At 46.9% G+C, this 24,631-nt stretch overlaps 2 protein-coding genes across 3 annotated transcripts; one reads left to right on the top strand and one right to left on the bottom strand.

The window, feature by feature from the left end:
- Positions 1-268: 268 nt before the first annotated feature.
- Positions 269-15,548, bottom strand: LOC133158138 (apoptosis-stimulating of p53 protein 2-like). Of its 2 annotated transcripts, XM_061285084.1 has the most exons (20): positions 15,453-15,548; positions 15,062-15,207; positions 9,605-9,752; positions 8,986-9,099; positions 8,175-8,245; positions 7,830-7,931; positions 7,257-7,431; positions 7,007-7,188; positions 6,775-6,939; positions 6,031-6,078; positions 5,640-5,826; positions 4,637-4,726; positions 4,412-4,533; positions 3,981-4,347; positions 3,061-3,908; positions 2,475-2,612; positions 2,262-2,395; positions 1,939-2,105; positions 1,661-1,860; positions 269-1,530 (listed from the first exon to the last, which is right to left on the bottom strand). In XM_061285084.1, the coding sequence occupies exons 2-20, from the start codon at positions 15,086-15,088 to the stop codon at positions 1,489-1,491; spliced, it is 3,327 nt and encodes a 1,108-aa protein (XP_061141068.1). In that variant the 5' UTR covers positions 15,089-15,207; positions 15,453-15,548; the 3' UTR covers positions 269-1,488. The 2 variants fall into 2 exon arrangements, with proteins under 2 accessions (XP_061141068.1, XP_061141069.1); XM_061285085.1 differs by lacking the exon at positions 6,031-6,078.
- Positions 15,549-15,960: 412 nt separating this feature from the next.
- LOC133158349 (exportin-5) lies at positions 15,961-24,405 on the top strand. The gene is made up of 33 exons (XM_061285524.1): positions 15,961-16,155; positions 16,602-16,723; positions 16,796-16,868; positions 16,936-17,073; positions 17,191-17,373; positions 17,463-17,489; positions 17,725-17,910; positions 17,982-18,058; positions 18,180-18,212; positions 18,343-18,433; positions 18,511-18,594; positions 18,662-18,787; positions 18,873-18,963; positions 19,052-19,162; positions 19,226-19,338; positions 19,416-19,571; positions 19,653-19,703; positions 19,796-19,885; positions 19,970-20,169; positions 20,241-20,343; positions 20,413-20,594; positions 20,660-20,760; positions 20,827-20,923; positions 20,996-21,132; positions 21,367-21,464; positions 21,550-21,596; positions 21,703-21,812; positions 21,934-21,993; positions 22,177-22,271; positions 22,369-22,476; positions 22,557-22,694; positions 22,776-22,940; positions 23,181-24,405. Exons 1-33 carry the CDS (start codon positions 16,054-16,056, stop codon positions 23,319-23,321), a joined length of 3,636 nt encoding a protein of 1,211 aa, XP_061141508.1. The 5' UTR covers positions 15,961-16,053; the 3' UTR covers positions 23,322-24,405.
- The last annotated feature ends 226 nt before the right edge of the window (positions 24,406-24,631 follow it).

The raw sequence follows: 24,631 nt of genomic DNA, 5'->3' as shown, positions 1-24,631 counted from the left end.
CTGACCCCCCAAAAATGATGAATTGAATGAGTAATAAAATTCAATAGAACGTTAAGAGTTAATCAAATTGCGGATTCTGGTGTGCCCACCTTGGCCACCAGGGGGCAGAATGCAGCTCTACAGACAAAGCAATGTTCAATTTTTCAGATTTTAATTAAGAGTTTCGTAGACCAAATTCAATTCCACTTATTTAGAACATATTTAAAAAGTGATCATAACCTTGTAGACCATGACGTGCAAATCTTGAGTAAAAGGAAAACAATTTGGCTTTGCGTGGTACAAAGCATTTTTATTATAAATGTTGAAAATACTACAGTACATTTGAGGGTATACTTCGTAGACAGCATACGGAAACATAGTAACAAAAATAAATATATCTGCACTGTGAGATATGCATGGCTAACTATTAGTAAGTAGTCCAGTCTGATAGATTTGACCGAGAATGTCTGAATTAGGAAAACATGGGTAGTCATCATATAGTTATCTTGCTTTTGTTGTCGTCTGCTGGACCTGTAACTGTACATTTTTGCATTAGCCGGCGAATGGCCGAGAATTGGGAGCCATTTTTTACTCCTACGGCGTCAAATCACTAGTTTGTGACTAAGGAGCAAATAGTGGCATTTCAACCAAAACAAACTAGCTATGGAAAGCTCTTTGAGCATTTATTTAAATATCCTTGATGTTCTTTAGACAATTCAGCACACTAGCAGAGTGACTGTTAATTTTTTTTTGTCTTCTCCGATTACTCGTAATACTTGTAAGCAGCACATCAAGGATAACAGATCAATGCTCAAACTGCTACGATATTCTTGATTTCTAATCATCTCAAAGGCTCTCCGGTGTCGTCGGCCACATGACGAAGAAAAATTCATCCATTTGTTTTTAGCTATGCTATTTAGCTATTTCGAATGTACACAGCTCCAGTGCAGATATACAAAAAGAGGCAGAGTCCATTTGAAACAAGCCTCGGCTAAAAGATTGTCACGGTAACTTGAGCATTTGACGCTGTTCAACTAATGAAGCAGGAACCTAACAGTCGGGTAAAAAAAAAAAAGTCAAATACTGCCGTGTTCCGTTTAAATCCACAGTTTCGGCCACTTTAGGGATTCGGATAATGGTAACACTAATAAAAACAAATCGTGGAACCGTGGACAGAAATGCCATTAGTGTGAAGAAGAAAAAAAAAAGTGCCACAGTTGGGCCACAAAGTGTTCATTCGTTGATCCTTCATTTTAGTGCAGAGGTGGGGAACCTTGGTCCAAAAAAGTCCTCAGAGGTCCTTACTAAACTTATGAACAAATGTCAAAACATTTTTTCTAATGGGCCCTCTGATTTTTTTTTTTTAATTTTCTGCATGTGGCCCATACGGTGCTGCGGGCTCCCCACCTCCGGTTTAGTGTTTCTTCATTGCAGCAGTTTCCTTCTCTTCCCGGATTGTTTAAGACATCGTGTGTGTGTGTGTGAGTGTGTTGAAATGTGCAGGAATCCTTAAGCGAGGCTTCTCTGTCGTGGTTTTATTCGTGGGTACAGCTACAAGAGGCAAAAAAAAAAAAAAGATGACAACCGAGTCTTCGGAGCAGATTTTTTTTTTTTAAACAATTCCAAAGACTTAAAAAAAAAAAAGGCCTACTCAGTAAAATGGCCTGAATTTTGGTCTTACCCCGAGTAGGTTGCGGGGAATGTAGCCTTCTTTGTCTCCCAGGCGCGCCCACCACCACTCAATCTCGTCCTCGTCTTCCCTGCGGAGGACCGTCATGCAGTCCCCCTCGCGGAAGGACAGCTCGTCTGGATTCTCCCCCGTGAAGTCCCACAGGGCGTAGACCACGCCCCTGTTCATGATGCCCATCTTCTCTTGAACGCCTGGGCACAAATTCCATTGTATGCAATGTCCAATCTCATCAATGATCACGATTATAAATGATGGGTAAAGTGACTGACCGTAGAGGAACTGGGAGCACTGGGTGTAACCTTCCTCCATCTCCTCGCACTTGTCGGCTGCCGTCTGCATGTCGCTGTACGTGGTGTTGAAGACCGCGGCGGCCGACTCCACCAGGAACTTGCACACTTGAACGTTGTTGCAGGAAGCGGCGCAGTGAAGAGGCGTCCTGTGGCCCAAGAAGAAAGACTGGCTAAGAAATCCATTTTTAGTTTTTCCCAATAAACAGGGAGAAAATATCGCTTGGAATAATCTTTGGCTATTTTTATTTCAGCGGGGAGAAAAGGAGTTCAAAAGTTCCGATGTCATCGTGAAACTAACTCACCAGCCGTCGCTGTCTGCGGCGTTGACGTTGACGCCGTACTGGACTAGAAACTTGACAATCTCCGTGTGTCCGGCGCACACGGCGTTGTGTAGCGCGGTGATGCCTTCGTCGTTGGGCTGGCTCGGGTCCTCCACCTGAGCGTGAAGGTGAGGGAGAAAAAAAAACGTCACGCGTGAACCCCAAACGTGGTGCACATTGGTTGGGAGCGTTTACCTCGTAGATAATTCTCTGGACCAAATCGAACTCTCCCTCCAGAGACGAGTCGAGCAGCAGGGCCAGCGGGTTGAACTTGACTCGCATGTCGTGGTCGATCCGTTCCGAGCCGAGCTTGCGCAGGTTGGTCCTTTTGCCCTGTGAGAAACAACCGTGGCAATCAGCGTACTCCGAGGCGTCCGCTCTCCGCCGTGGTTGCGCTCGACTGAGAGAGGAAGGCTGGACGTGATTTTGCGCAAACTAAGCCGAGCAGCGAGGAGCAACTTCGCCTCTCTTAATTGAGCGTTACGCAACCTGATTAGAAAAGCGAGGGTCGAGAGAGAAATGGGCCATAATTGGTGGTCATTTCGACAAATCCTCCTCGGACTGGTTTTTATTTTTAACACAAAGTGTGTTCAAGGAGCAGTGTGGAAATCTGGGAGAAATTAGGCTGAACCTCGACTTAGTCTAAGTCGAATAAGGAGCATTTTCTCAGAGAAACAATAGCGTTGCTTGAGAGGGATTACATCATTATATAACGTTGACCCAGCTCATGTCTGTCGACTCGACAAATCTGGCCGTGACACCTCGTCACGTCGGTTCTTACCGGGGGCAGAGCAACCTGGCCGGTGACTTCAGGAGCCTTCATGTTAAAGGTGTCCTCTCCCAGGCTGTCCTGCTCTGCTCCGCTCGGGTACGGCGGCGGCGGGTAAGGCGGGAACTCTTCCAGGAAACCTTCCGGAGGCGGCGGAGGGAGGTTTGGAAGCGGGTCTTCCATACTGGCATGGGCCGGGGGCGGTGGGAAGAGCGTGTCTTCGGGGCGAGGGGCCGGGTGTGACGGAGGAGGAGGGGGGACGATGTGTTCTGCGTCGAGGAGGCCGGAGGGTGGCCGGGTTTGCTCGGCGGGAGCCTGAAGGTGAACGTTCCCACCTGGGTAGTGGGGTCCCTCCACAGGTCGTGCCAGATCCGCCGGGTGGTGCTCGACATCGCTCAAGGGGCCCGGGTGGTGCGGTCCGGCGGGTAGCTCCGCCCCCTTTTCAGTTTCTCCAGCAAAAGTGGGAGTGGCCGGTGTGATGATTGTGGTCTCCATGGCTGCCAGGGTGGTTTTCTGGTAGAGGAGCTTCTGAATGTTGGGCCCGGCGGGTCCCTCCGGCTCCGTGATGGAGCTGCGTTTCTTCAGGGGCCTGGGGGCGTTTGAGAGCTTCTTCCTGAGCGCCTCCAGGTCGCCGTCGCTCTGGTGCCGGTAAGGGTTGGAAATGAACGGGAGCAGCTTGGTGGGGCTGAGGGGTCGCGGGATGCGTTCCGTCTCCGCGTGGCCTCCCTCGGACGGACTGGGAGCCGCGTAGTTTGCGCCGCTGTGGTCCACCTCGGATTCATGTGCCGGGGAGCGACGTTCCAAGTAGGGGTTCTCTGGGTGCTGGGAGCCTCCACCGGGAATCACCGGCTTTCCGTACACTGCAAATAAAACAGGTGATGGCATTAGCGTCGTTCAAGCAACGCCATATTGCCCTTTTGTGAAAGGCTTACCACTGACAAAGCCGTTGGTGCGGCCCTGAAACCTGCTGAGGGCCCCCTGGATGCCAGCCTGCTGGGTGTACATGGAATAGATGGAGCTGGCGGCGAGGGTCTGCGGCTTGGAGGAGGGCAGCTCCGGGGTGAAAGGACGCACGGTGGCTGCGGGCGGAGGGTCCTGCTTCGGAGGCAGGGGGAGCGTCTGGCTCTGGGAGGGCGGGAGAGGGACGTGGCCGTGGCCAGGCTGAGCTTGGCTGTGGTGTGGTTTGGTTTTAGGAAAGGTGCCCGTGTTGAAGCCCTGTTTGCCGTACGGGATGACATTTGGGCCTTTTGGTTTGCTAGGCACGGGTGGTGGGACCTTGACTGGAGCCTTGGGAGCAGACTTAAGATGACAAAATGAATTAGACAATGTCTTTCTGCAACGTTGGATATATTTTGCTTCTCACCTGGGCATCCCTAACTAAGTCATCGCTGCTCTGGTTCTTGCGGAGCGAGGTGGCGGGAACGTCGGTTGCCTCAAACATGGAAAACGGACGCACCTTTCGATCCCTTTTGGGCTCAGGGTCATCTTATCGCAAGACCACAAAAAAAAGAATTTTTTCAATTTAAAGCTCAAACAAAACCACCATTTTGTAGGTATTTCATATCTCCTTTGCACAATTGTTTGTTACCTTGGTCTTTGCGAGAGTGAGACGTCATTCGTGGGAGTGTTGAAGAAGCTGGAGCATGACCATTGGACTCCGGTTTTGAAGATTGGATCCCTGAGAGAGACACAAGTGAGCAGAGCATGAAATAAAGTGTTGCTGTTCACATTTGAGGGGCTAAATTGATTCTAAATCAGGTTGGTCTAAAAGCTCCCTCTTAAGCAAACAAACATCACACCGTGGGTATCATCTGATCCGCGTAATGACACTGCAACTCAAAAAGGATGGAAACGAGTTGAGGTTCGATTTCAAAGGCACTCCGACGAAGGAGGATCACAAAACAAACAAAAAAGAACAAGGCGTCCTTTCCTCGCTCGCAAAAATAAACAGAACGCTAGTGAGAAGCACACCCAACAAGACTTTTTTTCTCCCTCTACCTTTTCTCTTGGCTCGAAGTTCTTTCAGAGGTTCAAGTAAGAACATGGCTTCTGAGGAAGACGCATTCCAAAGGGAACAACACAAAACAAAAAACAAACAATATTGGCCTTAGAGCTGGACACGTTAGCGGAGGCAGAGAGGCTGTGGCGATCTGAGCAAATACATCTTAAATATGAAAGGAATTGTTGGCCTACTCATTTTTTGGAGAATAGCAAAATGAAACCAAGAGCAGTTAATAGCTCTCGTTCACAAAGTCCACATCAAACAGTCACCGCAACAACAACGACAAAAAAAAAAAGTCAAGAAAGGAAACAAAGCTGATGCTCAGGAACAAACACGGCAAACCAACCGGGGTGGGCTAACGCTCTACCTTCCGAGCTCAGAGTGACGTCACGAGCATCGGGAGCGTCGCGCCTCTCTGCTCCTGCTGGGGGCAGCACAGTCTCGTCAAATGTCAAGTCTGTTGACTTAGCGAAATATTTGTCGTTGTCGAGAGTCATTTCGGACGAGTCACGGGAGTGCTGGGCACATTTTAAAAACAGGCAAACGGGAGCAAGTCCGTTTTCTAAATCTTCATCCAGCACGCGCTCACCTGATCCGGGCATCCCCTGCGGATCGTACAAGGCGGCGGTGGCGTCCGGGTGGGCCGGTTTTACGAGCAGCTCGTGTCTGGCCGAACCGCCGCGGGGCAACGTGGACGACTGGATGTACGGGCCGACGGCTGCCACGCGAGAAGGACCACCTGGCTGCGGTTGACTGGCCGGGCCATCGGAAGGCACCTGGGGGTCGGAAGATAAATAAAAACATTTAGGATTTACCAAACGGATCGCCTGCATTTTGACTCGCCGGGACAAAAGTGATTTAGACCCTAATACTTGTCCACCAACATCAAAAAAGTGACTAATTCAGTTGAAATGAAGAGCCGTGCAAATGTGAGCGCAAAACAGGGTACAGACGTTCCCGCCGACGCTAGTTTGGATTACCTGAGGATGTGTCTCTTTTGAAGCCCTCTCTTTACTGGGATAGCCATTCTTGGGAGAACACAAACACAAACATGGAAGAGCAGTTGAAGGAAAAAAGTAGTACCCCCCCAACTCTTGGGCTCTGCTGAACTCGGTGACTAGCTTTTTAGTCAGCGGAGTGTGTGTTCTATGTCAGTTGTCGAGTTGGAGGAGAGAGCAGCTTGGGATGCTTTTTTTTTTTCCCCCCTTCTTTTGTATGGCTGTGAAAAAGACCCGCTCATTGTGATTCCGGGCAGGGTGGGTGAATCACCTCCTAGCAAGAACCTTTTATGGACCTCCCGTCAAAATGAGACACCCTCGTCCTACTTATTTGTACATGATGTATATATTAAAAAAAAAGGTTCATTTCATTCCACATTTCACCACCAAGACTATTCTTTACCCCCACTCCACTAAAAAGAAAGATGGTTGTGTGCCCTTTAAGGAAAACCGGTCGATCTCGCCCTTTTCCTGTTGCAAGGCAGAGATGATAACATCTCCCCTGACATTACGGCTTGTCTGCAATGTCAGCAGGGCACTTGTAAATCCACTGGCACGTAACGGGAGGTGTTTACCTCCAGACGAGCCAAAGCGGAACGACCAGCAGAGCCTAGCGAGTCGTGCTCTGCCTTTAATTCGGTCAGAAAGCGGCCACTAGAGGGCGCGGTTCCTAAATGCGGTCACTTGATTCCAATCGCTTGAGTGATGCGCGCGAGCGGCTCTTACAGGTACGTTCTCTTTCTGCTGCAGCGCCACCTTCTTCTTCCAGAGCCGATCACGGAGCTCGCTGATCCTCTTGTCCATGGCGGTTGCCTCCATGTTGCGCTTGTTCAGGTTCTCGCGCTGCTGCTGCAGCTTGGAGTTTTGGTCCTGGTTGAGCTTGTTCCTCAGCTGACGAGACACCAACGGGGTTGAACCTCACGGAAGTGAAGCTGAATTGACGTGGCTTTTGACTTACCTGTAGCTCCTTGTAGAGTCGCTCCAGTTCAGCCACGGAGCTCTGGTGGTCGTGGAATTTGTCCACTTTGCCACTTTTGAGCAAGTCCAGCTGTCGGCTAAGGTCTTCCACCTTGGACGCGGCCATCACCAGCTCTCTCTGCTTCTGCTGGAAGAGGTTGTTCATCTGCTCGATCTCCTCCACTGCACACAAAGAAGGAAAGCGTTGAGCGTGACGATTGGTTCGTAAATCCACATCTGATGTCGTTTACCTAGTTTGCCGTTGCTGAGGCGCTTCTGCTCCACTTGGCCCTTGAGGGCTCGGACCTTTTTGAGGCGACCCTCCTGGTTCTCGATGTTGTCGCGCAGGCGCTGGAGCTTCTCCTGCTCGGAGATGTGATGCTGATGACGCTGCTCCTGCTGCTTCAAGTAGCGCAGGCGCTGCTCCTGGTGGCCACACGTACAGTGCACTCAAGTAGCAGTACAAATATTTGCTTTAAGAAGGAGAAAAAAAAAAAAAAAGGTTTGTCTCATGAACATGAGCTGTGGTGTTTCTTGAGAATGCATAAGAGGCATTTGTCTCAGGCATCTCAAATTCTAAACAATTCACCTGCGGCAATTCATCGTACCTGTAAGGGTGAGAGAAAAAAAAGAAAAAAACTCTTCATCTTACAATCATCATTTTCTTTTTTTTTCAACCTAGCCCTCCTTTAATCTCCTTCCATTGGCTGTTACTTTTATCACCGCCACTACCACTTAAGCTCTTCATCCTCCATATCCAATCATCTCTACCGGCCCCGGTCTGGGCCTTTCATCTTCCTTCCCTGGCGCCGCCTGGTTTGTACCTTGGAAGCGAGGAGTTGCTGTTGGGCTTCGATCTGCTGCTGCTGCCTGGCTGCCATCTCCTGGAGCTCGGCTAAAGTCATGTCCATCCTGGGAGTTGACAGCTGGAGGAACGAGTCATTCAAAAAAGAGTTAGGATAATAAGGACTGCAAAATAAATTTGACTTGCATGTTTATCAAAGCAATGCAGAGACATTTTGATTTTTTTAACAAGAAAAAGAGTCAAGTAAGCAGATTTCAAAGTCAATCAGACAAAAAAAAAAGTTTATTACAAAATTAAGGTCCTTCAGAGTATCTAACATATATTTTTGAAATAGTAAAAAAATGTGATCGATTCAGGCACTCACCCCATTTTCCATCCTTCGGTCCGAATGGCCCTTCACTCCATTTCTCTTTGGCTCAGAACCTCTGGAGCCCCCTAAGGAAGCAAGCAAAATGGTAGAATACTCTGTCAGACACGAGTATGTATTTAAAAAATAATAATAATAAATTGTCCCCTATCTGGCAGGTGCTGGATGCATATCAGAAGGATGTCAAACAAAAGGCTGGCTGCCGCTCAACCATCTCCCTTCCTCTGGGAAACGAGCATTCCTCGGGATTTAACTTCACACGTAACCGAGCGAGCGGTGGGAGGGGTCCCGCAAGGACGCTTATTTTGCTTACACGAGGGGGCGGCGACGCTACGGAGCGCCGGAACAGGTTGCTTACATTTTTACGGCTGGGGAGTCGAGATCCAATAAAGCCCTGCCCCAAAGCCCTTTAGCTTGCATAATGGCTTTGGATGACCCTTGACATACTATTACGGTAAACAGGCAAATATAAGACCCAAATATGTACTAATAATAAGATTTTTTTTATAGTCAGCTAGCATCATAAATTTAAAAAAAAAAAGTGTGAGATGAGTCAACTGTGGGGAAAATAAGCAGGGCTAAGACAACAGGAAGAGAAAACACGCATCTAATCTCTAGGCCAGACTCAAGCGGCGAGGGGGCAAAGAGGGCTTAGTTACGCAACTGAAGGCTGAGAGGATCCCACACCACCAAAAATACTCTGGTTTTCTCGCTTCTTAAGGAAAACAAAAAGGTAACGAGATTATGCCAAGTTGACTGGGAGACGTCGTGTTCTCATGCCGCTCGGTCTTACGAGGCGTTGTCTTACCGGATTCCCAACTTGGCGCTCGGTTGTGACGCAGAAAGAAGCGCACCTCCGCCCTGTGTTGTCCCCGTCGTTGGAGCACGTCCATCATCCGCTCTCCGTCCCCGACAGCTCGCTCTGCGACACGGAGGCGGCCAACGTTTACTCGGGTTCAAAGCGCAGAATGAACACAAACGAGCCACACGTCACATTAATTCATCATAGTGACCGAATCAAAGCCGCACGCGGGTCACGTGACCTTAGCCACCATGATTGATGCGCTTGTCGATAACAGAGCCAAAGTCATTCATTACCCATTCTGCAAACGATTGATTCGAGCCGTTCCGTATCATAACACGTTGCGGTCGAGCGGAGAATATTCTGTGCTGCGAAATGGCTTTTGGGCGGTCTGTTCCCCTTTTTGCAAAGTCCTCAAACATGGTAATTGGCGCGGCGTCGCCGTGGTAACACAGACGCAGCTACCTCCTTCAAGCTCCTCAGGAATGGATGAGATGCTCAATGGGGTCCGAGTGTTAGTTTGTTGCCGAGATTATGGATCCCATTTGCATTTAAGAGTGTTAAGAGGCCTTCAAAAAAAAACACACAGCTCTTTCTCAGAAACATAAACAAGATGGTCGCTTACCGGATCCGCGCCACACTTCTGACAGGTGACAGTCGCTTTCCCCCGCCTCCTTGCACAAGTCCACCACGTCCCGACACAGCGTTTCCGGAGTGATGGGGACCTCAGTAAAATGTTGATCATTGTTACTGAGGTAAACTGTCAGGAACATCTGCGGACAAAGAGAGGCCGGATCAGACAAATGTTTGATTGCAATCAAAACACTCCCGGCTCAAATCTTCTTCCCTTATGGAAATGAATGGAAATTTCCACACGACTAACATGAACAATTGGCATTTTATTTAAGCCTGTGTGTGTGTGGGTCTTGCTTCACTGATAGCAGTATCAGCAGTCCGGCCCACATTCCTCTTTGTCAACGCAGAAATCAGAGGCCGGTTTCCAAAATTCCATTTCACCCGCTGCCAAGTATCTGCTAACTAGTGTTGACACTACTGTGACGATTTCCACGGCTTGGCTAAGCCCTTTAGTTTCAATGTGGGCTGGTTTTCTGCTTCAGCTACAAAGAATTGAACGAATCAAATAACTTTTTGTCACTGGATCATGGTAAGGGGAAAAATTAAAAAAAAAACTTCGATCTCGCGCTTTGCTGCCATCTTGTGGCATCCATAGGCAACTACAAACCTTTTGGGCTGGCTGTCAATTCCTCGGCGCTATATTAGCAACGTGCGCATCACTTTGCACTTCGAAGCCTTGTGCACTTCTGCTCAAACTGCATTTAATAGTGGCGTGACAATACATCTGAGACTAATCTAATCTCGTTTAATCTCATGCCCGAAAGGCTTTGGGGCCAACAGAGGAATATGCTCTCCGATGTAATCTGATCATATGGTAGAAATGGCAGCTTTGATAAGGCTAAAATAAAAAAATAAATAAAGCTAAGGGAAAATAATGTGGCCATAGCGGTTTGTCCTTTATTCCCTCAAATGGATTCTATTCTGGGTACGCTGCGGCCTACGGGGGGCCGCGATGGGAAGACACGAGGTCGGCCGGGTCGCGGCCACAAAGACTTTGTGGGAACGAGTATGCGAGGCAGCCAAAGCTATTAGCCTGAAACTAAACTAATCGAGGTTGCCTTTGTAAGGAGTCACGTTTCCATAGCAACATGCACGTGGTAGTTCCTCCCGTGTGAAAGGCGGATGACAACAAAAAAAGGTCTGCGCCATTAGGATGCAGATAACGCCAATCGGCTCGTGAGTCACGGGCCGATGAGGAAGCGATAAACAACAACCGGGATGACGACAAAAGCGGCATTTCCGACTCATCGCCGTTGCTGCCAACCTGGCTTGTTAGCCGCCGTGATGAACGCCCAGTGACTCGGGGCTTCTAGCAAAAGCAGAGCGGCTGACATCATCAAAATTTCCCAGCAATGTAGGACATTCAAATGACCCTGTTAATATTTGGAGAGTGGAGGAGAGACAACACAGCGAGGGGGGGGGAGGGTGAGAAAACAGCGATGCCTGCTGAAGAGCCAATTCCTCTTTGCACGGTTAATGTACCGAGTCCAAAATGAGCTTGTACCGAGCAAGTAAACATTTAATGTGGGACATTGCAGGTATGTGGACTTTGTGTACATTTTGGTTAATCAATTCCTGAATATAATCCTACTAATTAAGAAATGAATAAATTCTCGTTGACAGTTACTGACAGGCGTGTTCATTTTTTTTTTTTGCCCTTGGTCTGACAATTTGCAAGGAAACAACATTCATCTGAAGAGTATGACGCAAAAAAAAAAATTAAACCGGATGAGGCTGTCAAAACAAACCGTAGAACTTCTGAGAACGCGCTGCTTGAGGCAACCAAACAAGAGGCAAGTACTTTGACCCGAGGCCAAGCTAGGAAGGCGAATCCATTACTCCGATCGTCATAAGAGTTCAGAGACGCGGCGGTCCCGGTTCTCGACATGTCGGACGGCTATGACAGCTTCGAAATGACAAACTGGCAATTACAGTGCGGCCGTGCCGGCTTGAGCTTAGTCGGCTTTCACTGTTATAGTAAAGCTGCGATACCAACGAGGCATTGGAATCGCATCTCGGGGATTAATATAATCTGCTATACATATATTAATATAAAAAAAAAAACACAGCTTCTCAGCAGGCTCAGTATTACAACGATAAGCTTAAGCTAAGCTTGTTGCAACTCTATAGGCAGTTGACAGTGCCAGCAGATGACGAAGCATGACGCTTTTTTTTGGGGTCACTCAAAAACGACAAAGTCATTCATCGAGATCGTAGGGAAAGCGGCGAGGATGGGAACGGACTTTGCCATCTTGGGCTGATGAATTGAACTGGATGGAAGAGGAAAGGCAACTAGGTTGATAAAACAACTGGGTCAGACGGGAAAACAATAGTTGGCCTCTTTATACTTTCACGCTCGTGGGGAGGTATGGAAATGTTGTGGATTAAAAAAAAATAAAAAATCTCGTTTGCATACCGCCTGACACGGTACGATATGGGTTCCTCGGAATTCATCAGTGTGTCGCGCTGCTATGACGGATGCGGTTTGAAAGCGAGCCAGGTCAGCATTCCGAAACTTACTGAGGCAAACCGAGCTCAACAACTTGAGACTTTCGACAGCTATTCGGCCTTGGGCTCATTCGGAAGAGCCCGGCGGCAGATGGAACCGGGGCTCTTAAGTAGCTTGAGGGGGTTGTTTGGACTGTGAGAAGATCAGAGAGTTTTCAAACATCAACACCGCGGCCGCAGCCAATCATTTACGTCTTGCGGCTAGTGTTTGGAAATTGCCGTTTGAGGAGGGAAAAAACAAAAACTAAAACACCAGCATCAATCTCAATCCACGAGTTCCTCATTCTCCTTGTCAGAGTCAATTTGCCTCCGAGGATCATCGTTCAAACGTGATATTAAGTTAAGAGGGATGAAAGCGCTCGGTCGGGCACTTTGCTCTTTTTGCAGGGACGGCCGGATCACAGGGGGATGTAATGGAGTTACCGGCAAATGGAAGGTCATCCTCTTGCATTCCCCATCGGTACTGGCTCGGAAAGAAGAAGAAAAAAAAAACAAAGAGCGCTCACAGAAAGAATTTATTATCTGCATTTGGAAACTGGTCCAAGTGAGATAAGCTATCCCGTCTGTCGATCTGTGCAGAACTACATTTTTGTGCTCTCAATTACTTCTTTGTATTCACCCCCGCGGGACAACGCGAGAGAAAGTTGACTTTTCGCAACATCGATTTGTGCGGCTTGGCACGATCAAATAACTCAATGCGACAACCTGCTGAGCTTCGTACATAAAAATCAGATGCGATCGAGTCGAACTGTCCGTCCATCAAATTATTCCATTAATTTTCTCAGTGTTTTATTGAGCGCTCTCGTATCCCTTGGACACAAAACGTCCAATGGAATGCCTTGAGGGGTAAACAGAGTAAGCGACTCCAAAAAGTCGTATCCTTGCTGATTCCTCCGCAGGCTAATCTTAGTGGACTCCTTGCACACTTTTTGCTTCTCGCTGAGGTAAGCAAATGAATCAAGTCACCTCCCGATGTGATTACTAGCCGGTGGTGGGACACTGCAGCAGCATTTCCCTGGATGGCCGTCAACAGCTGTCCCCCCCCCCCCCCCCTAGCCGCAGCTTTCCCACTTGACACGGCTCCAATATGTCATCATGAGTCCTTCAAAAAAGGGCAAGGCAGCAGAAAGCACCCAGATGGACTTTTTGACTCTGCCCAAATGGATTTTTTGTCTTGGGCGAGGCATTTTATAATCAGCACCCTGGTCGACATCATCATCTGTCAGGTGGGGGACAAACTGAAAAGGACAAAGTCCAGGCTAGTACACCCCCCCACCCCCCCCCCCCAAAACCTGAACACGGAGCTCCTTGTGTTTCCTCATATTGAGCCGCCACATGTCCCCTGGAATTGTACCACTTGTCCGCTAAATTCTGTACGGCATGCGGTCGTCGAACTCAACTCGGCGCTCAGAAAACAAAACTTCTTGCGATCGATATTCACTCCCCTAATTCTTCCTCTGAAGATAACAGTCCAAAGCTTGGCCGTTGACCAACCCCGGTGCTGACGTGCTTATGTAACAGCCGTACGGCCCCGGCACAAAGTCTATGCGGAGAAAGCACGCCCCGCTTTGTGTTGACACACAAGCGCTCATTTTCCCACCGACGTGACATACCGGAGACACGGTGTTGTGGTTTCGCCGCTAGAAAGAAAAAAAAAAAAAAAGGACAAATATGTACCAACGTGCGTTCAGAAAGGGAGGCCTATCAATAAGCTGCTCTTTTCACGGGAGAAGAATGAGGAAGAGGTCGGTGACTGTGAACATCTGGGGGGGGAAAAAAAAGGCAGGTTTGAATGGAGCGGGACAATAAATCAGCGTCACGTGATTTATATGGCGCCTGTCACTTATCAGCACAGAAACAATCTGCTCGTGACATTACACAGCTGAAGAGTCTCTGCGGCGGCTCATTGTGTTCGCTAAAGAAGCCCCTCCCCCTCTATTTACAATCCCGGGAAGCAATTACAACACTGCATTCTCAGCCGCCTCCGGCCCCCCCCCTGGCCTGCACAAGCAAGAGCCATGGGTGACGTCTGTCACGTCGAGACAATCGGCCATGGTGTACAGATACCGTTTTGTTTTGGGTTTTTTCCCAGGGGGCTGTATCTCATTCAAACACGTGCATATAAATTCAACTAACGCCAGCCGAGGGGGTAAATGTACTTGATGATGAAAGGACGCCGATATTTACGGCCGAGCACACGGCGGTGGTGGGAAGTAGCGGGCGCAGGTCACACCACGGGAGGAAGTCGTCTAAATGCAACCTAGTAGCCGCCGCGAAAAGTGATTCATTCACTGAGTTGTCTTACTAGAAGCACCAGTCTGAGGAATCCTATTAACTATTTGACAATTTTGCACGAGGCATTTTTCTTCTGTCACACTATCAGGTTTCGAGTGAACATGAACTTTGCAGAAAGACCATAAAAATATGTCCATGAGTGCAAACGGGTGCATTTTTCAGAAAATACTTTTCATTAGGTTTTGCAGAAAAAATCCGCAAATCTTCACAATACTTCCTAGATTGCCCAATGTTGTTTCAATAAATAAATGCTGTCCATCTGCTCTTAAGAGTCCCAACTAAAGCCAAACCATTTGCATTTAATCGGTGGAGACCTTTTGATTTCAAATATTCCTGATTAAAGTTGAGGAATTAATGAATAACATCGTACCTGGTAGCGCCACCGTTACGCAAGTACCGTGATCTCCCCACCCGTAATGTAAATATGGAAAAAGTCTCCAGATGATACTGTCAGTGTCAACAGTGACATACGTCACAGTTTACAGTAGATCCCTCAGAGTGGACATGAAAGAGACACAACAGCAGCCATAGCAACGACTGAACATTCGCCACGTCAAATTGACGTTTTCTGTCACGTGATCATCAAGAATGGGATTATAATCAGGGAGGAAAGGGTGTAGGTGAATAAAATCACGGAACTCACCGGCATCATTTTAGCTTCGTACCGCATTTAGCTTCAGCATGAATCCGCACCACTGGGGAGTTTCGACGAAAGCGACTTTAATCCACACACAGCCCTGTGAAGCCGCTTTGGGCAAGGTCTTTCACCTCTCCGTAACACCCGCCGTCCTGCCATTAAAAGAAGAACAAATATTATCTCGAATTATCATGGAGAAAACCACACGTCCACTACCTGTTGCAACCAATAACATGGCGTCCCCTCAGCTAGGAAAGTTTCGACTAAGCAACTTTACACACATTCGTGACGAGCTCAATGAACGCATGAAACAAAAATGTTTTCTCACCTACGCGACACACGGCTTGTTTATAAACGCAAATTCGATTGAATTTAGCGTCTTTTAGGTGATACTTACCCGTGAAAAGACGAAGGGAAAGAACCACAAACTACGCCTTTGATGCACTGCCGTGCGCGTTAGCTCGCAGCCGAGCCCAGAATGACGTGACGTAAGGAGGAGGAGCGGGGAGGAAGGTGGCAGAGGGGCGGGGTAGGGGGCGCTACGGCATCTTAAATGTTCCAAAAGACTCACTCACGCGTTGTTATTTCCTTTGAAAAATAAAAAATAAATATTTACATCGAACATATCAACATATATATAAAATAAGTATCCTTAGTTCAATCGTTTTGCCAACACCACCAATAAAATCCCTAAACAACAGTTCTCACCAACAGCTCTCGAGTTTTACATATATTTTGCCTCAAATGCTCCATTTTATGATATTGTGACCCATAATCCTTGTGTATGAACACGATTGCTAAATTATTTACATCCGACGAGAAACCAAACTGGGTGCGACAACGTGTCATTTCGAATAAAACTACAACTCCCAGAAACGTCCTTCTACGGCAAGAGAAAGGTTGTCACATTTATCGCACGTTGCATTTTTAGTTAAGTCGTTTAACGGTGCAGCAGGTGGTTTACTGCTTGTAAACATTAACTCAGTGCTACGTCGACCATGGATGACCATATAGCTGCCATGTGTGAACAGCTTATTAAGGCTGTGAACGTAACCATGGATGCGGAATCGAGTCAAATATACCGTCTGGAGGCCCTTAAGGTAGCATCTTTTTGGGTTATTAGCTTGGTTGTTAGCTTGGTTGTTAGCTGGCGGCTAAATGTGCCAATGATTTGAGAACGAAAGCGTGATCAAAGCTCTTGTGTTGTTAGGGGGTCAAACAGTTTCTCAACTTTAGAGTTGTCCTCTTCAGTGTTCCTTTGTACTATATGTACGGGAAATTGTTTCCCAGATGTTTTGAAAGTTAGCCTGTCATGCTAACATCGTCCACTACGTTCATTCAAACGCTAGCATCACGTGGACCATTTAAAAGACCATTCATTCCATAGAAGGTGCCTAAGTTTTATTTTTCACAAAATACATCATCTAAGTTGAGTTGTCATTCTTTGGTTTATGCTATTCAGTTGTAAATATTCACGCATACCTAAGTGTTTACTTTAATATGTCTTGCAATGAATGACATGACATTGTCTTTTTCATTCTGACAGTTTTTCGAGGAGTTTAAAGACAAAAGTCAACTGTGTGTCCCATGCGCCTTACGTCTAGCCGATAAAGCCCAGCCTGCCGTAATCAGGCATTTTGGGTTGCAAGTTTTTGAACATGTCATCAAGTGAGTGTTATAATTAACTTTGAGATGTCGGAATTTAATGAGAAGGAAATAAGCATCTTTTTCCCCTCTTAGGTTCCGATGGAACGATATGGAACAACCAGAGAAAATCCAGGTCAAAGACTGCACCATGCAACTGTTGTCAAACGTGAGTAAGATTCTTTTGGGGTACTTTTATTCTGCTCGGCGTTGAGCTTACTCCTGCTTGCACCCAGGGTACACATTCGATCCTGGAGGAGGAAACCTACATCAAGGATGTTCTCTCTCGTGTGGTGGTGGAAATGATCAAGAGGGAATGGCCGCAAAATTGGCCGAATATGCTTAAGGAAATGGAAACTCTTTCGAGCGAAGGGGTGTGTATAGTTTCGTAACAATATCGCAAGATAACCATCTGAGATCAAAGTTAAAAAAAATATATATCCTTGTCTAAGTTTATACTTTCATTCACTGAACTAACACCATTCACACAGGCGGCCCAGACGGAGTTGGTGATGCTGATCTTGCTGAGGCTGGCGGAGGATGTGATCACCTTCCAGACGCTGCCTAGTCAGCGCCGCCGAGACATCCAGCAGACGCTCTCGCGAAACATGGACAGCATCTTCAGCTTCCTCATGAGCATTCTACACCAAAACATCGAAGAGTACCAAAAAATGGTAAATTAAAATGCTGAGTAAGAAAAGCTGCATCAATGTAATGACAATGTCTGCGTCATCTGTTTTTTTGTTTGTTTTTTGTTTTTTAGAAAGGGTCGCCACAACATGAAATGAAGGTGAGTGGCTTTTTGTAATGTCTCCGATCTCAAATCATCTTTCCCCATTAAAATAATGCAAATGCTAAAAAAATATATATATATGCCATTGTATTGAGCATTGCTAATTTTGTTAGCCTTTTAATGGACTTTTGCATTTTGTCATAGCATTCAGCTAGCTGACTCTCAAGTTCTGAAAAATGTGTAATTCTCCATGTTTAAAGTAACAAAAACGAATGTTGTGTTTCAATGTCAGGCCAGGGCTCACTGCAAAGTGGCCGTGGCGACCCTGAACACGCTGGCCGGCTACATCGACTGGGTGTCTCTGGTATACATCACATCGGGCAATTGTCGTCTGCTGGAGAGCTTGTGTCTGCTACTGAGCGAGCCGGACCTTCAGCTGGAGGCGGCCGAGTGCCTCCTGATCGCCATCAGCCGCAAGGTTCGGCGCGGCGGCGACCCGTTAGGTACAGTTACGGGATTTTCAACATCTCTTAACTTGTTGATCGGCAGGGCAAGCTGGAGGAAAGGAAACCGTTTATGCTGCTCTTTGATGACGTCGCCATCAATTACATGCTTTCCGCAGCCCAGTGAGTTTGATTGTCGTCTTTACCTCATTCGCAGTAATTTGACGTCTATATTTGTCAATGGCAGTGAATGAGTTCATATTTGCTGGCCTTTTTTTCTTTAACCTGCTTTGTTTGCATCCAGGTCAGCAGATTGCTCAGCCTCCTCTAAAACGCAGTGAGTAGATGTTACGAATGATCCGGGGCCACTTTGTGACTTGATGAAATCAACTTGCATTTTTTTCATATATATATTAAATGTGTCTTTCCAATGCTACGTGGATATTGACTACGTTGATGTCTTGCAGACCAATTGAGATGGTGGAGCGGCACTACGTGTTCCTCAAGAGGCTGTGTCAGGTGCTGTGTGCACTGGGAACCCAGCTCATCTCACTGGTGGTGCGTATGCGTGTCCTCTTCATGTGTGTCGTGAAGGAACCCGAGCCACGTAGATAACATGTAAAATACCTCCGCAGGGTTCTGATGTCAAAGTGAACGTTCCTGTAAACCTCAGCAAGTACTTGGAAGCCTTGTTGTCTTTCACGATACATTCCAGCTTGGTAAGAGGAAATGCTGTTAGGTTTGTCGCGTGAAGGTCTCCACATGGTTTCATGTTTCACCAAACAGTTTCTGAGGTCGTCCACCATGGCTACGTGGACGTCCATGTTCAAACACGAGACGCTCTCCCAGCAGCCCGTTGTTGTGGAAGTGGCCCTCAAGTTCCTCAGGACGGCCATTAGCAACCTCCTCAAGGTCTGCGTGTTGTCATTGCTTCGGAGCCAAACCCAATGTCCATTCTAACTTTTTTTTTTTTTTTTTTTCCCTCCTCCCTGTTCAGATGGGTTTCCCTACCAGGAACGATCACCCGAGTTGTCAGTATTCCCGTGTGGACTTTGACAGTGACGAAGATTTCAGATATTTCTTTAGCTGTAAGCGATTCTACTCTTGAAATATGAGCAATTGCATCCCTCTCTTATAAAAGGGAACATTTTGAACGTGTGGTTCTCTCCCTTTTAGTGTTCCGCGCTCAACTGGGAGAGAACGTGAGGTGGGCAAGTCGCCTCGTTCCCTTGGAGGCTTTTCAGATGGCCGCTACGTCGCTGCAGTACCAGCTGGGCAATGCCACTCGTACGTAGACTTTGTTTGATTTTATTTTTCATTTGATTTTGACTTCCCTCACACTTTCCCCAGCTCTGGTCGAGGGGCGCTGCTCGCTTTTCTCCACGCCACTGCTGGAGTGGGACGCCGTGACCGTGTTCGTTGAGTGCGTGTTGTCCCAGATGTTTAATGGCCTCGCGGACGAGGTAACAAACGGAGCGTGGAAACCCGACGAGGCGGCAGACGGCTCGATATAAGCTCCCGATACTTAAATGTCGCGCAGAAGTTGCCCGTGGACGGCGGCGTCGAGCTGCTGCAGGCCGTGCTGAGCTACAACACCCAAGATCCTCTCATCATGTCCTGCGTGATCAGCAACATGTCGGCGCTCTTTCCCTTCGTCAAGCACAGACTCCAGTTCTTGCCTCGGGTCCTTTGCAAGGTATTATCAAGTTCATACGTTGCTCCTTTTTTTTTTTTTTTGCAAGATGTTAACCTTCCCCAATCTGCTTTGGCTTCACAGCTGTTTGAAGTTCTTACATTTGAGGCTGTTCAAGAAAATCAGGAAGTCAAGGTACCGGGTTTGGTTTTTTCTTTTTCTTTTTTTTAAACACAATCATTGCTTTTCGCTCAACACGCAGAGTCAAAGTATTTCCTTCAACACAGGCACCACGCACCCGAGGTGTAAATAACGTGAGGAGGCACTCGTCCTGTGCCATCATCAAAATCTGCAGAGATTTTCCACAGTTGATTTTGGTAATGCAGTTGAAGTGCACAATTTGGAGAGCTCCGTATTTTTTGATTTGAAACGTCTCCCTTTTCCTCCTCCCTTTGGCGCAGTCTTATTTCGACATGTTTTACAACCACGTGAAGACGCTGTTCTCCAGCGACGCCACGCTTACCGTTCTGCAGAAGTACGCCCTGGTGGAGTCTCTGGTGCTGATCAGTAATGAGTTCAAGGATTTTGAGAAGCAGAAGGCTTTCTTAGATGAGCTGCTGGCCTCCATGATGGCTGACTGGACCTCAAGCGCTACCAAGCTGTGAGTTTGGAGTCTCTTCCGCTTTCTACCGCTTTGCTGACGTTGACCGTTAACCCTGCTTCGCCTTCTAGAGTGCTTTCCACTCCCGCCATGTTCTTATCCTTCGTCGGAGCCGACCAGGTTGCCAGCGAGCAGCACCAAGAAGAGGACTCTGTCGGTACCAACAGGGGGAGGGTAAGCGTACCTCCTCTATCGCCAACCAACAGCGACATCGCTAATGTTTTCCCTCCAACTTCCTCCCAGCTGGGCTACTGTCTGAGTTGCATGTTGGCCGTGGTGAAGCGGTCGCGCTGTCCCGCCGACCCGGAAGCCGCCAAAGCCGCAGGCTTCCTCGTGGGCCACTCGCCGTCGGGCTCTCCCATCTACCGAAACCCCTGCGCCACCCAGTTTTTGGCTTTCCTGCCTAACCTTCTGGCTCTCATCAAGTATGTCTCGGGGGATTCACCACCAAGCGTCAGAATTGTAACCATTGTCTTCCCTCTGTCTGCAGAACTTTAAACAGTTTGTTTGCGCCGGAGAACAGAGCTCACCTGAGTGAGAACTTCACCAGCGTGTTCGACCTGACGGAAGGAGAGAAGAATGTGGTTCTCGGTGAGGCTTCTCGACATCACCGTCTCACGTACACGACTTGGTTCAAGTGACGTGTCGGTCCGCCAGGTCTGTCTCAAGGCGTTCTGGATTCGTACGACACGCCGGCATTCAAAACCAACCTGGAGCGCATGCAGTTCTTTCTCACCCAGCTGTACGACAACTGGTACGCAAAAGCCTTTTCCCCGCGGCCTCCTCGATTTTCAATCCTCCTTTTTACCGTGATTCTCTTTTGCAGTTTCCAAATCCTGGGACACGCCGGCGTCTCACTGCAGCAGGAGTTCTTCAACATCGACAGGCTGGCCGAAGAAATCGCCGCTTCGGTTTTCTTCTCCCTCGACCACGTGCCGGACTACAGACTTCGACCCATCATTCATATCCTCTTCTGTTTTGCCGCGTGCTTCAAAGTTGAATCATGCAAAGATCATTTGAGTTGGTTGGCGGCAACTCGACAAAATGATTTAATATTGTTTGTGATGGCAAGATGGTGGCAAAGCGCTAGAAACGGATGCCTGTGCATCAAATGTCATAATAATATGCATTTTAATGTGTGTGTGTGTGTGTTTTTTTTTTTTTTGATGACTACGATGCTTCCTTAACAGATCTTACGCTTTTTCCTAAAGCAAATGGTGGTGTCGTGTCCAGCCAATTACAACGACAGTCTCCTCTGCCCCCTGCTCGGCCCGTTCTTCAGCTACGTTCTGCAGGTTTGATATTTGACGATAAAAGTACACGATCGAGGCAGCTGGTCACTCGCCTGACCTTTTTTTAATTTTTTTTTTATTCCTGTAGCGATTAAACGTGAAGTGGCAAGTCATTCTCCAGAGGGCTTCTGTCAAGTAAGCCTGGACTGAATATTTCATGTCACTGCGTTTTAATGTTTGTATTCGGAGTGTCAAAATGTCTTGTCAAATTCATTAATATTTTTTAAAATTAATTTCACAGTGGTGAGGAGGAAGAGGAGGAGGTAGTGAGTCAGGAGAGTCAAGTGACAGAGGAGATGTTGGAGGAGCAGCTGGTGCGTCTTCTCACCAGGGACATACTGGATTTCATCAGTACGCTTATCTACTCACTACCTCCATTTTGTTTGTTTTACATTTTAAGAAATCGGGAAGGCAATGAGTCACTTTTTTTTTTTTGGGGTGATAAAATTGTCTTTTTTTTTTTCATTTGCAGCTGCATGCTGCATTTCAAGGAAATATCCCGAAGCTGCTGTCAAACAGGAGGAAATAGAAGGTGAGAATCATATCTGGCCTGAGAAAAATATCAATATACCATTTATAAAAAATTTTTATACCTGACCGATTATTTGGCTGCCCGGTCGATTGGCTCTTTTAAAAATGATTTCTTTTTTCAGAGCGCACAACAAGTGAAGGCAAAGAACGTTCTAATGCTTTTTTTTTTTCGTTCCTTTTGCAGAGGAGGACATGATGATGGATGCTCCGCAGGCGTCATCTACTGCCGCGGTCACGAATGAGCTCACTGAGCTGGGCAAAAGCCTCATGAAGGATGAGGTCAGAACTTGTCAGACCCTTCACACAAGCCAGCACAACTCAGTCACTTCAAGTTTTTCGCTAACTATCCCCCCCCCCCCCCCACCTCTTTACGCAGAACATCTACATGACCCTGTTGTCCTTTTCCTTCACCTCGCTGTCATGGAAGGACGCCACGTACTGCCACCGCACGGCTTCCATCATCTGCTGGACCCTTCTGCGGCCGGTTGGACAACCTTTGAATAATTGATGACCTTGGAAGCGATGACGAGCTCCATTCTTCCCTGCGCTTTCTTTTGTGTGCAGGTGGTTGGATGTAACCTTCTCCCTGAGGCGGTCTCTTGGTTCTTCGTCAGTGTCCTCAAAGGCCTCCAGACACACGGGCAGCACGAGGTGTGCAGCGTCAGCCTCTCGCTGCTGGCCATGCAACTCTACGAAAGCCTGGTAATCTCACTTTCTTCAAGAAATGTATTTCAATTTCATTGTGGCCAAGCATATGCGTGTAACCCGTTTGTCCTTCCTCAGCGCGGTCGTTACACAGATCTGAGGACGGTGATGACCCAGATCCCCAATATCAATATCGAGTCCCTGGACATGTACGATCGCGGGCTGCTGGAGCCCACGGCGCAGAAGCTCGGCGAGAAGAAGAGGAAAGAAAAGTTCAAGAGACTCATCGCTGGGACCGTGGGGGTAATGACACATTCGGCCTTTAGGTGGCGATGTTGCTTCACTGGTACCATACACACGGTTGACAAATTGGCGTCAGTTGTCTTCCAGTTGACAAATTCAAATGAAATGTCCAGGCAGTGAATGAGTTAACTAGAAATATTTTGGGTCCCAACCCTGCTTGGTTTTTCCTCAGAGAGAGAGAGAGCGAGAGAAAAACCCAAATACTCGTTTAATAGCTTCTCCTTTTTCCCTCACCAACAGAAAGCTCTGTGCCAGCAGTTCAGAAAAGAAGTCCACATCCGGAATCTTCCATCTCTCGATAAGAAGGCGAAGCAAGACAGGGATTTGCTGTGCAGCGACGAGGCGACCGGGCTCACGGCGCTCTTCAGCCACAGAGAATAACTTTTTGGAGGAGGCGACAGCTTCTCTAATGAACTCCGAGCACGAGGTGTGCTGCTCTCAATATATCGTTAACCTAAAAGTTTAATTCCCCGCGGAAAAAAAATCTGCTAACAAGAAGAGTCCAGTTTCCTTGTGTCAACAATGACCTGAGAATCGACTGTCATTTTAGTAAGCACATTTGTTTTTTCATCGATATTATGACAGCAAGTTAAAAACGACTTGGGCAATTCTGTTGTTAGGCTAACGATATGTTGTCAACGTCTCACTGCGTATGCTTGCTATCATTATTCTCATTTTTCTTTCTTTAATTGCAAAGCAAGGTAATTTCAACGAGGAGGAATATTTTCCCCTCATCCACAATAATCAGTTCCTGGACGTGCTCACGTTGTTTTGCATCAAAATTGTTATTACGGTGTGTTTAAGTTAAACTAAAAGGAGGCTTGATGCTCTTTCTTTTTTTTTTTATGAACTGAATTTTACTGAATTAAATATATTCTGGAAAATCTTATTTGGTACCTCATGTAGGAATTTTCCTATGGTGACAATTTGATAGTGTAATAAGCTATTCTGTATTGTATGTTATGTGCCATACTTGGTATTTGTCACTTCTAATCAGCAATCCAAGGACTATTTCACGTTCCGTCATATTTTTCTCCCCCCCGTTATTTACCACGGTATCATGTTTAAACAAAGCCACATAATTCTTCCATGTGTTCATGACATAAAAAAAAAAATGAACCTGTGATACATTCCTCTATTGTCCAAGGAATTTTAATTTCATTTTTTCTGCTTTTAATGAGCAGTGAAAGAAATGATGAATTTTCATGATGTAGATTTAGCCCTTTGTATTATTAGTTTTGATTTTCATTTCTTTGTAAGGATGCAGAATGGCAGCTCAACAGATGTACCAAATAAGGTGACAGGAACATTCACGTCAGTCTCTGGTAATTGTCCATTGAAAAACAAATATTACTTGTAACACTAAAATGACCTGTAAAAACAAGGGAAAAAAGCTTTTGTAAAAGTTTAGTGTGGGTTATAGTTGACTTTTGAATAAATAATAAAAAGTTATGTTTTTGGCTTGCTTCTTGTGCCTAAAATGAATTGAATTCAAAATTGTTTAAAGTTCAGACAATGGGATTGTTTTTAAAAACGTTTCAAGGTGACTTTGAATTTGAGAACCACTTGACTACCTCATTCATTTATAAAATATATGAAAAATAATGAAAAGCATTTTTGACCTGGTACCTTGACTTTTATTCCATCCAACAATAACCACGGTTGCCTGGCAACTACGCCATTTCCGCTCT

The sequence above is a fragment of the Syngnathus typhle genome, linkage group LG8 (assembly GCF_033458585.1).
Source record: "Syngnathus typhle isolate RoL2023-S1 ecotype Sweden linkage group LG8, RoL_Styp_1.0, whole genome shotgun sequence".
NCBI classification, from domain to species: Eukaryota; Metazoa; Chordata; class Actinopteri; order Syngnathiformes; family Syngnathidae; genus Syngnathus; species Syngnathus typhle.
Note: the sequence above shows the minus strand (reverse complement) of the source record. Positions and strands in the feature narration are given on the sequence as shown.

Excerpts from the sequence above, each read along its gene's own strand:
- LOC133158138 (XM_061285084.1), bottom strand. The coding sequence starts at position 15,088 with ATGCGGTACGAAGCTAAAATGATGCCG. Across the intron at positions 2,106-2,261 it reads GCCGCAGACAGCGACGGCTG|GACGCCTCTTCACTGCGCCG; the intron begins GTGAGTTAGTTT and ends CTTGGGCCACAG. Across the intron at positions 1,531-1,660 it reads TTCCCCGCAACCTACTCGGG|CTGTACCCACGAATAAAACC; the intron begins GTAAGACCAAAA and ends TGCCTCTTGTAG.
- LOC133158349 (XM_061285524.1), top strand. The coding sequence starts at position 16,054 with ATGGATGACCATATAGCTGCCATGTGTGAACAGCTTATTAAGGCTGTG. Across the intron at positions 16,156-16,601 it reads ACCGTCTGGAGGCCCTTAAG|TTTTTCGAGGAGTTTAAAGA; the intron begins GTAGCATCTTTT and ends TCATTCTGACAG. Across the intron at positions 19,704-19,795 it reads AAGAAAATCAGGAAGTCAAG|GCACCACGCACCCGAGGTGT; the intron begins GTACCGGGTTTG and ends CCTTCAACACAG.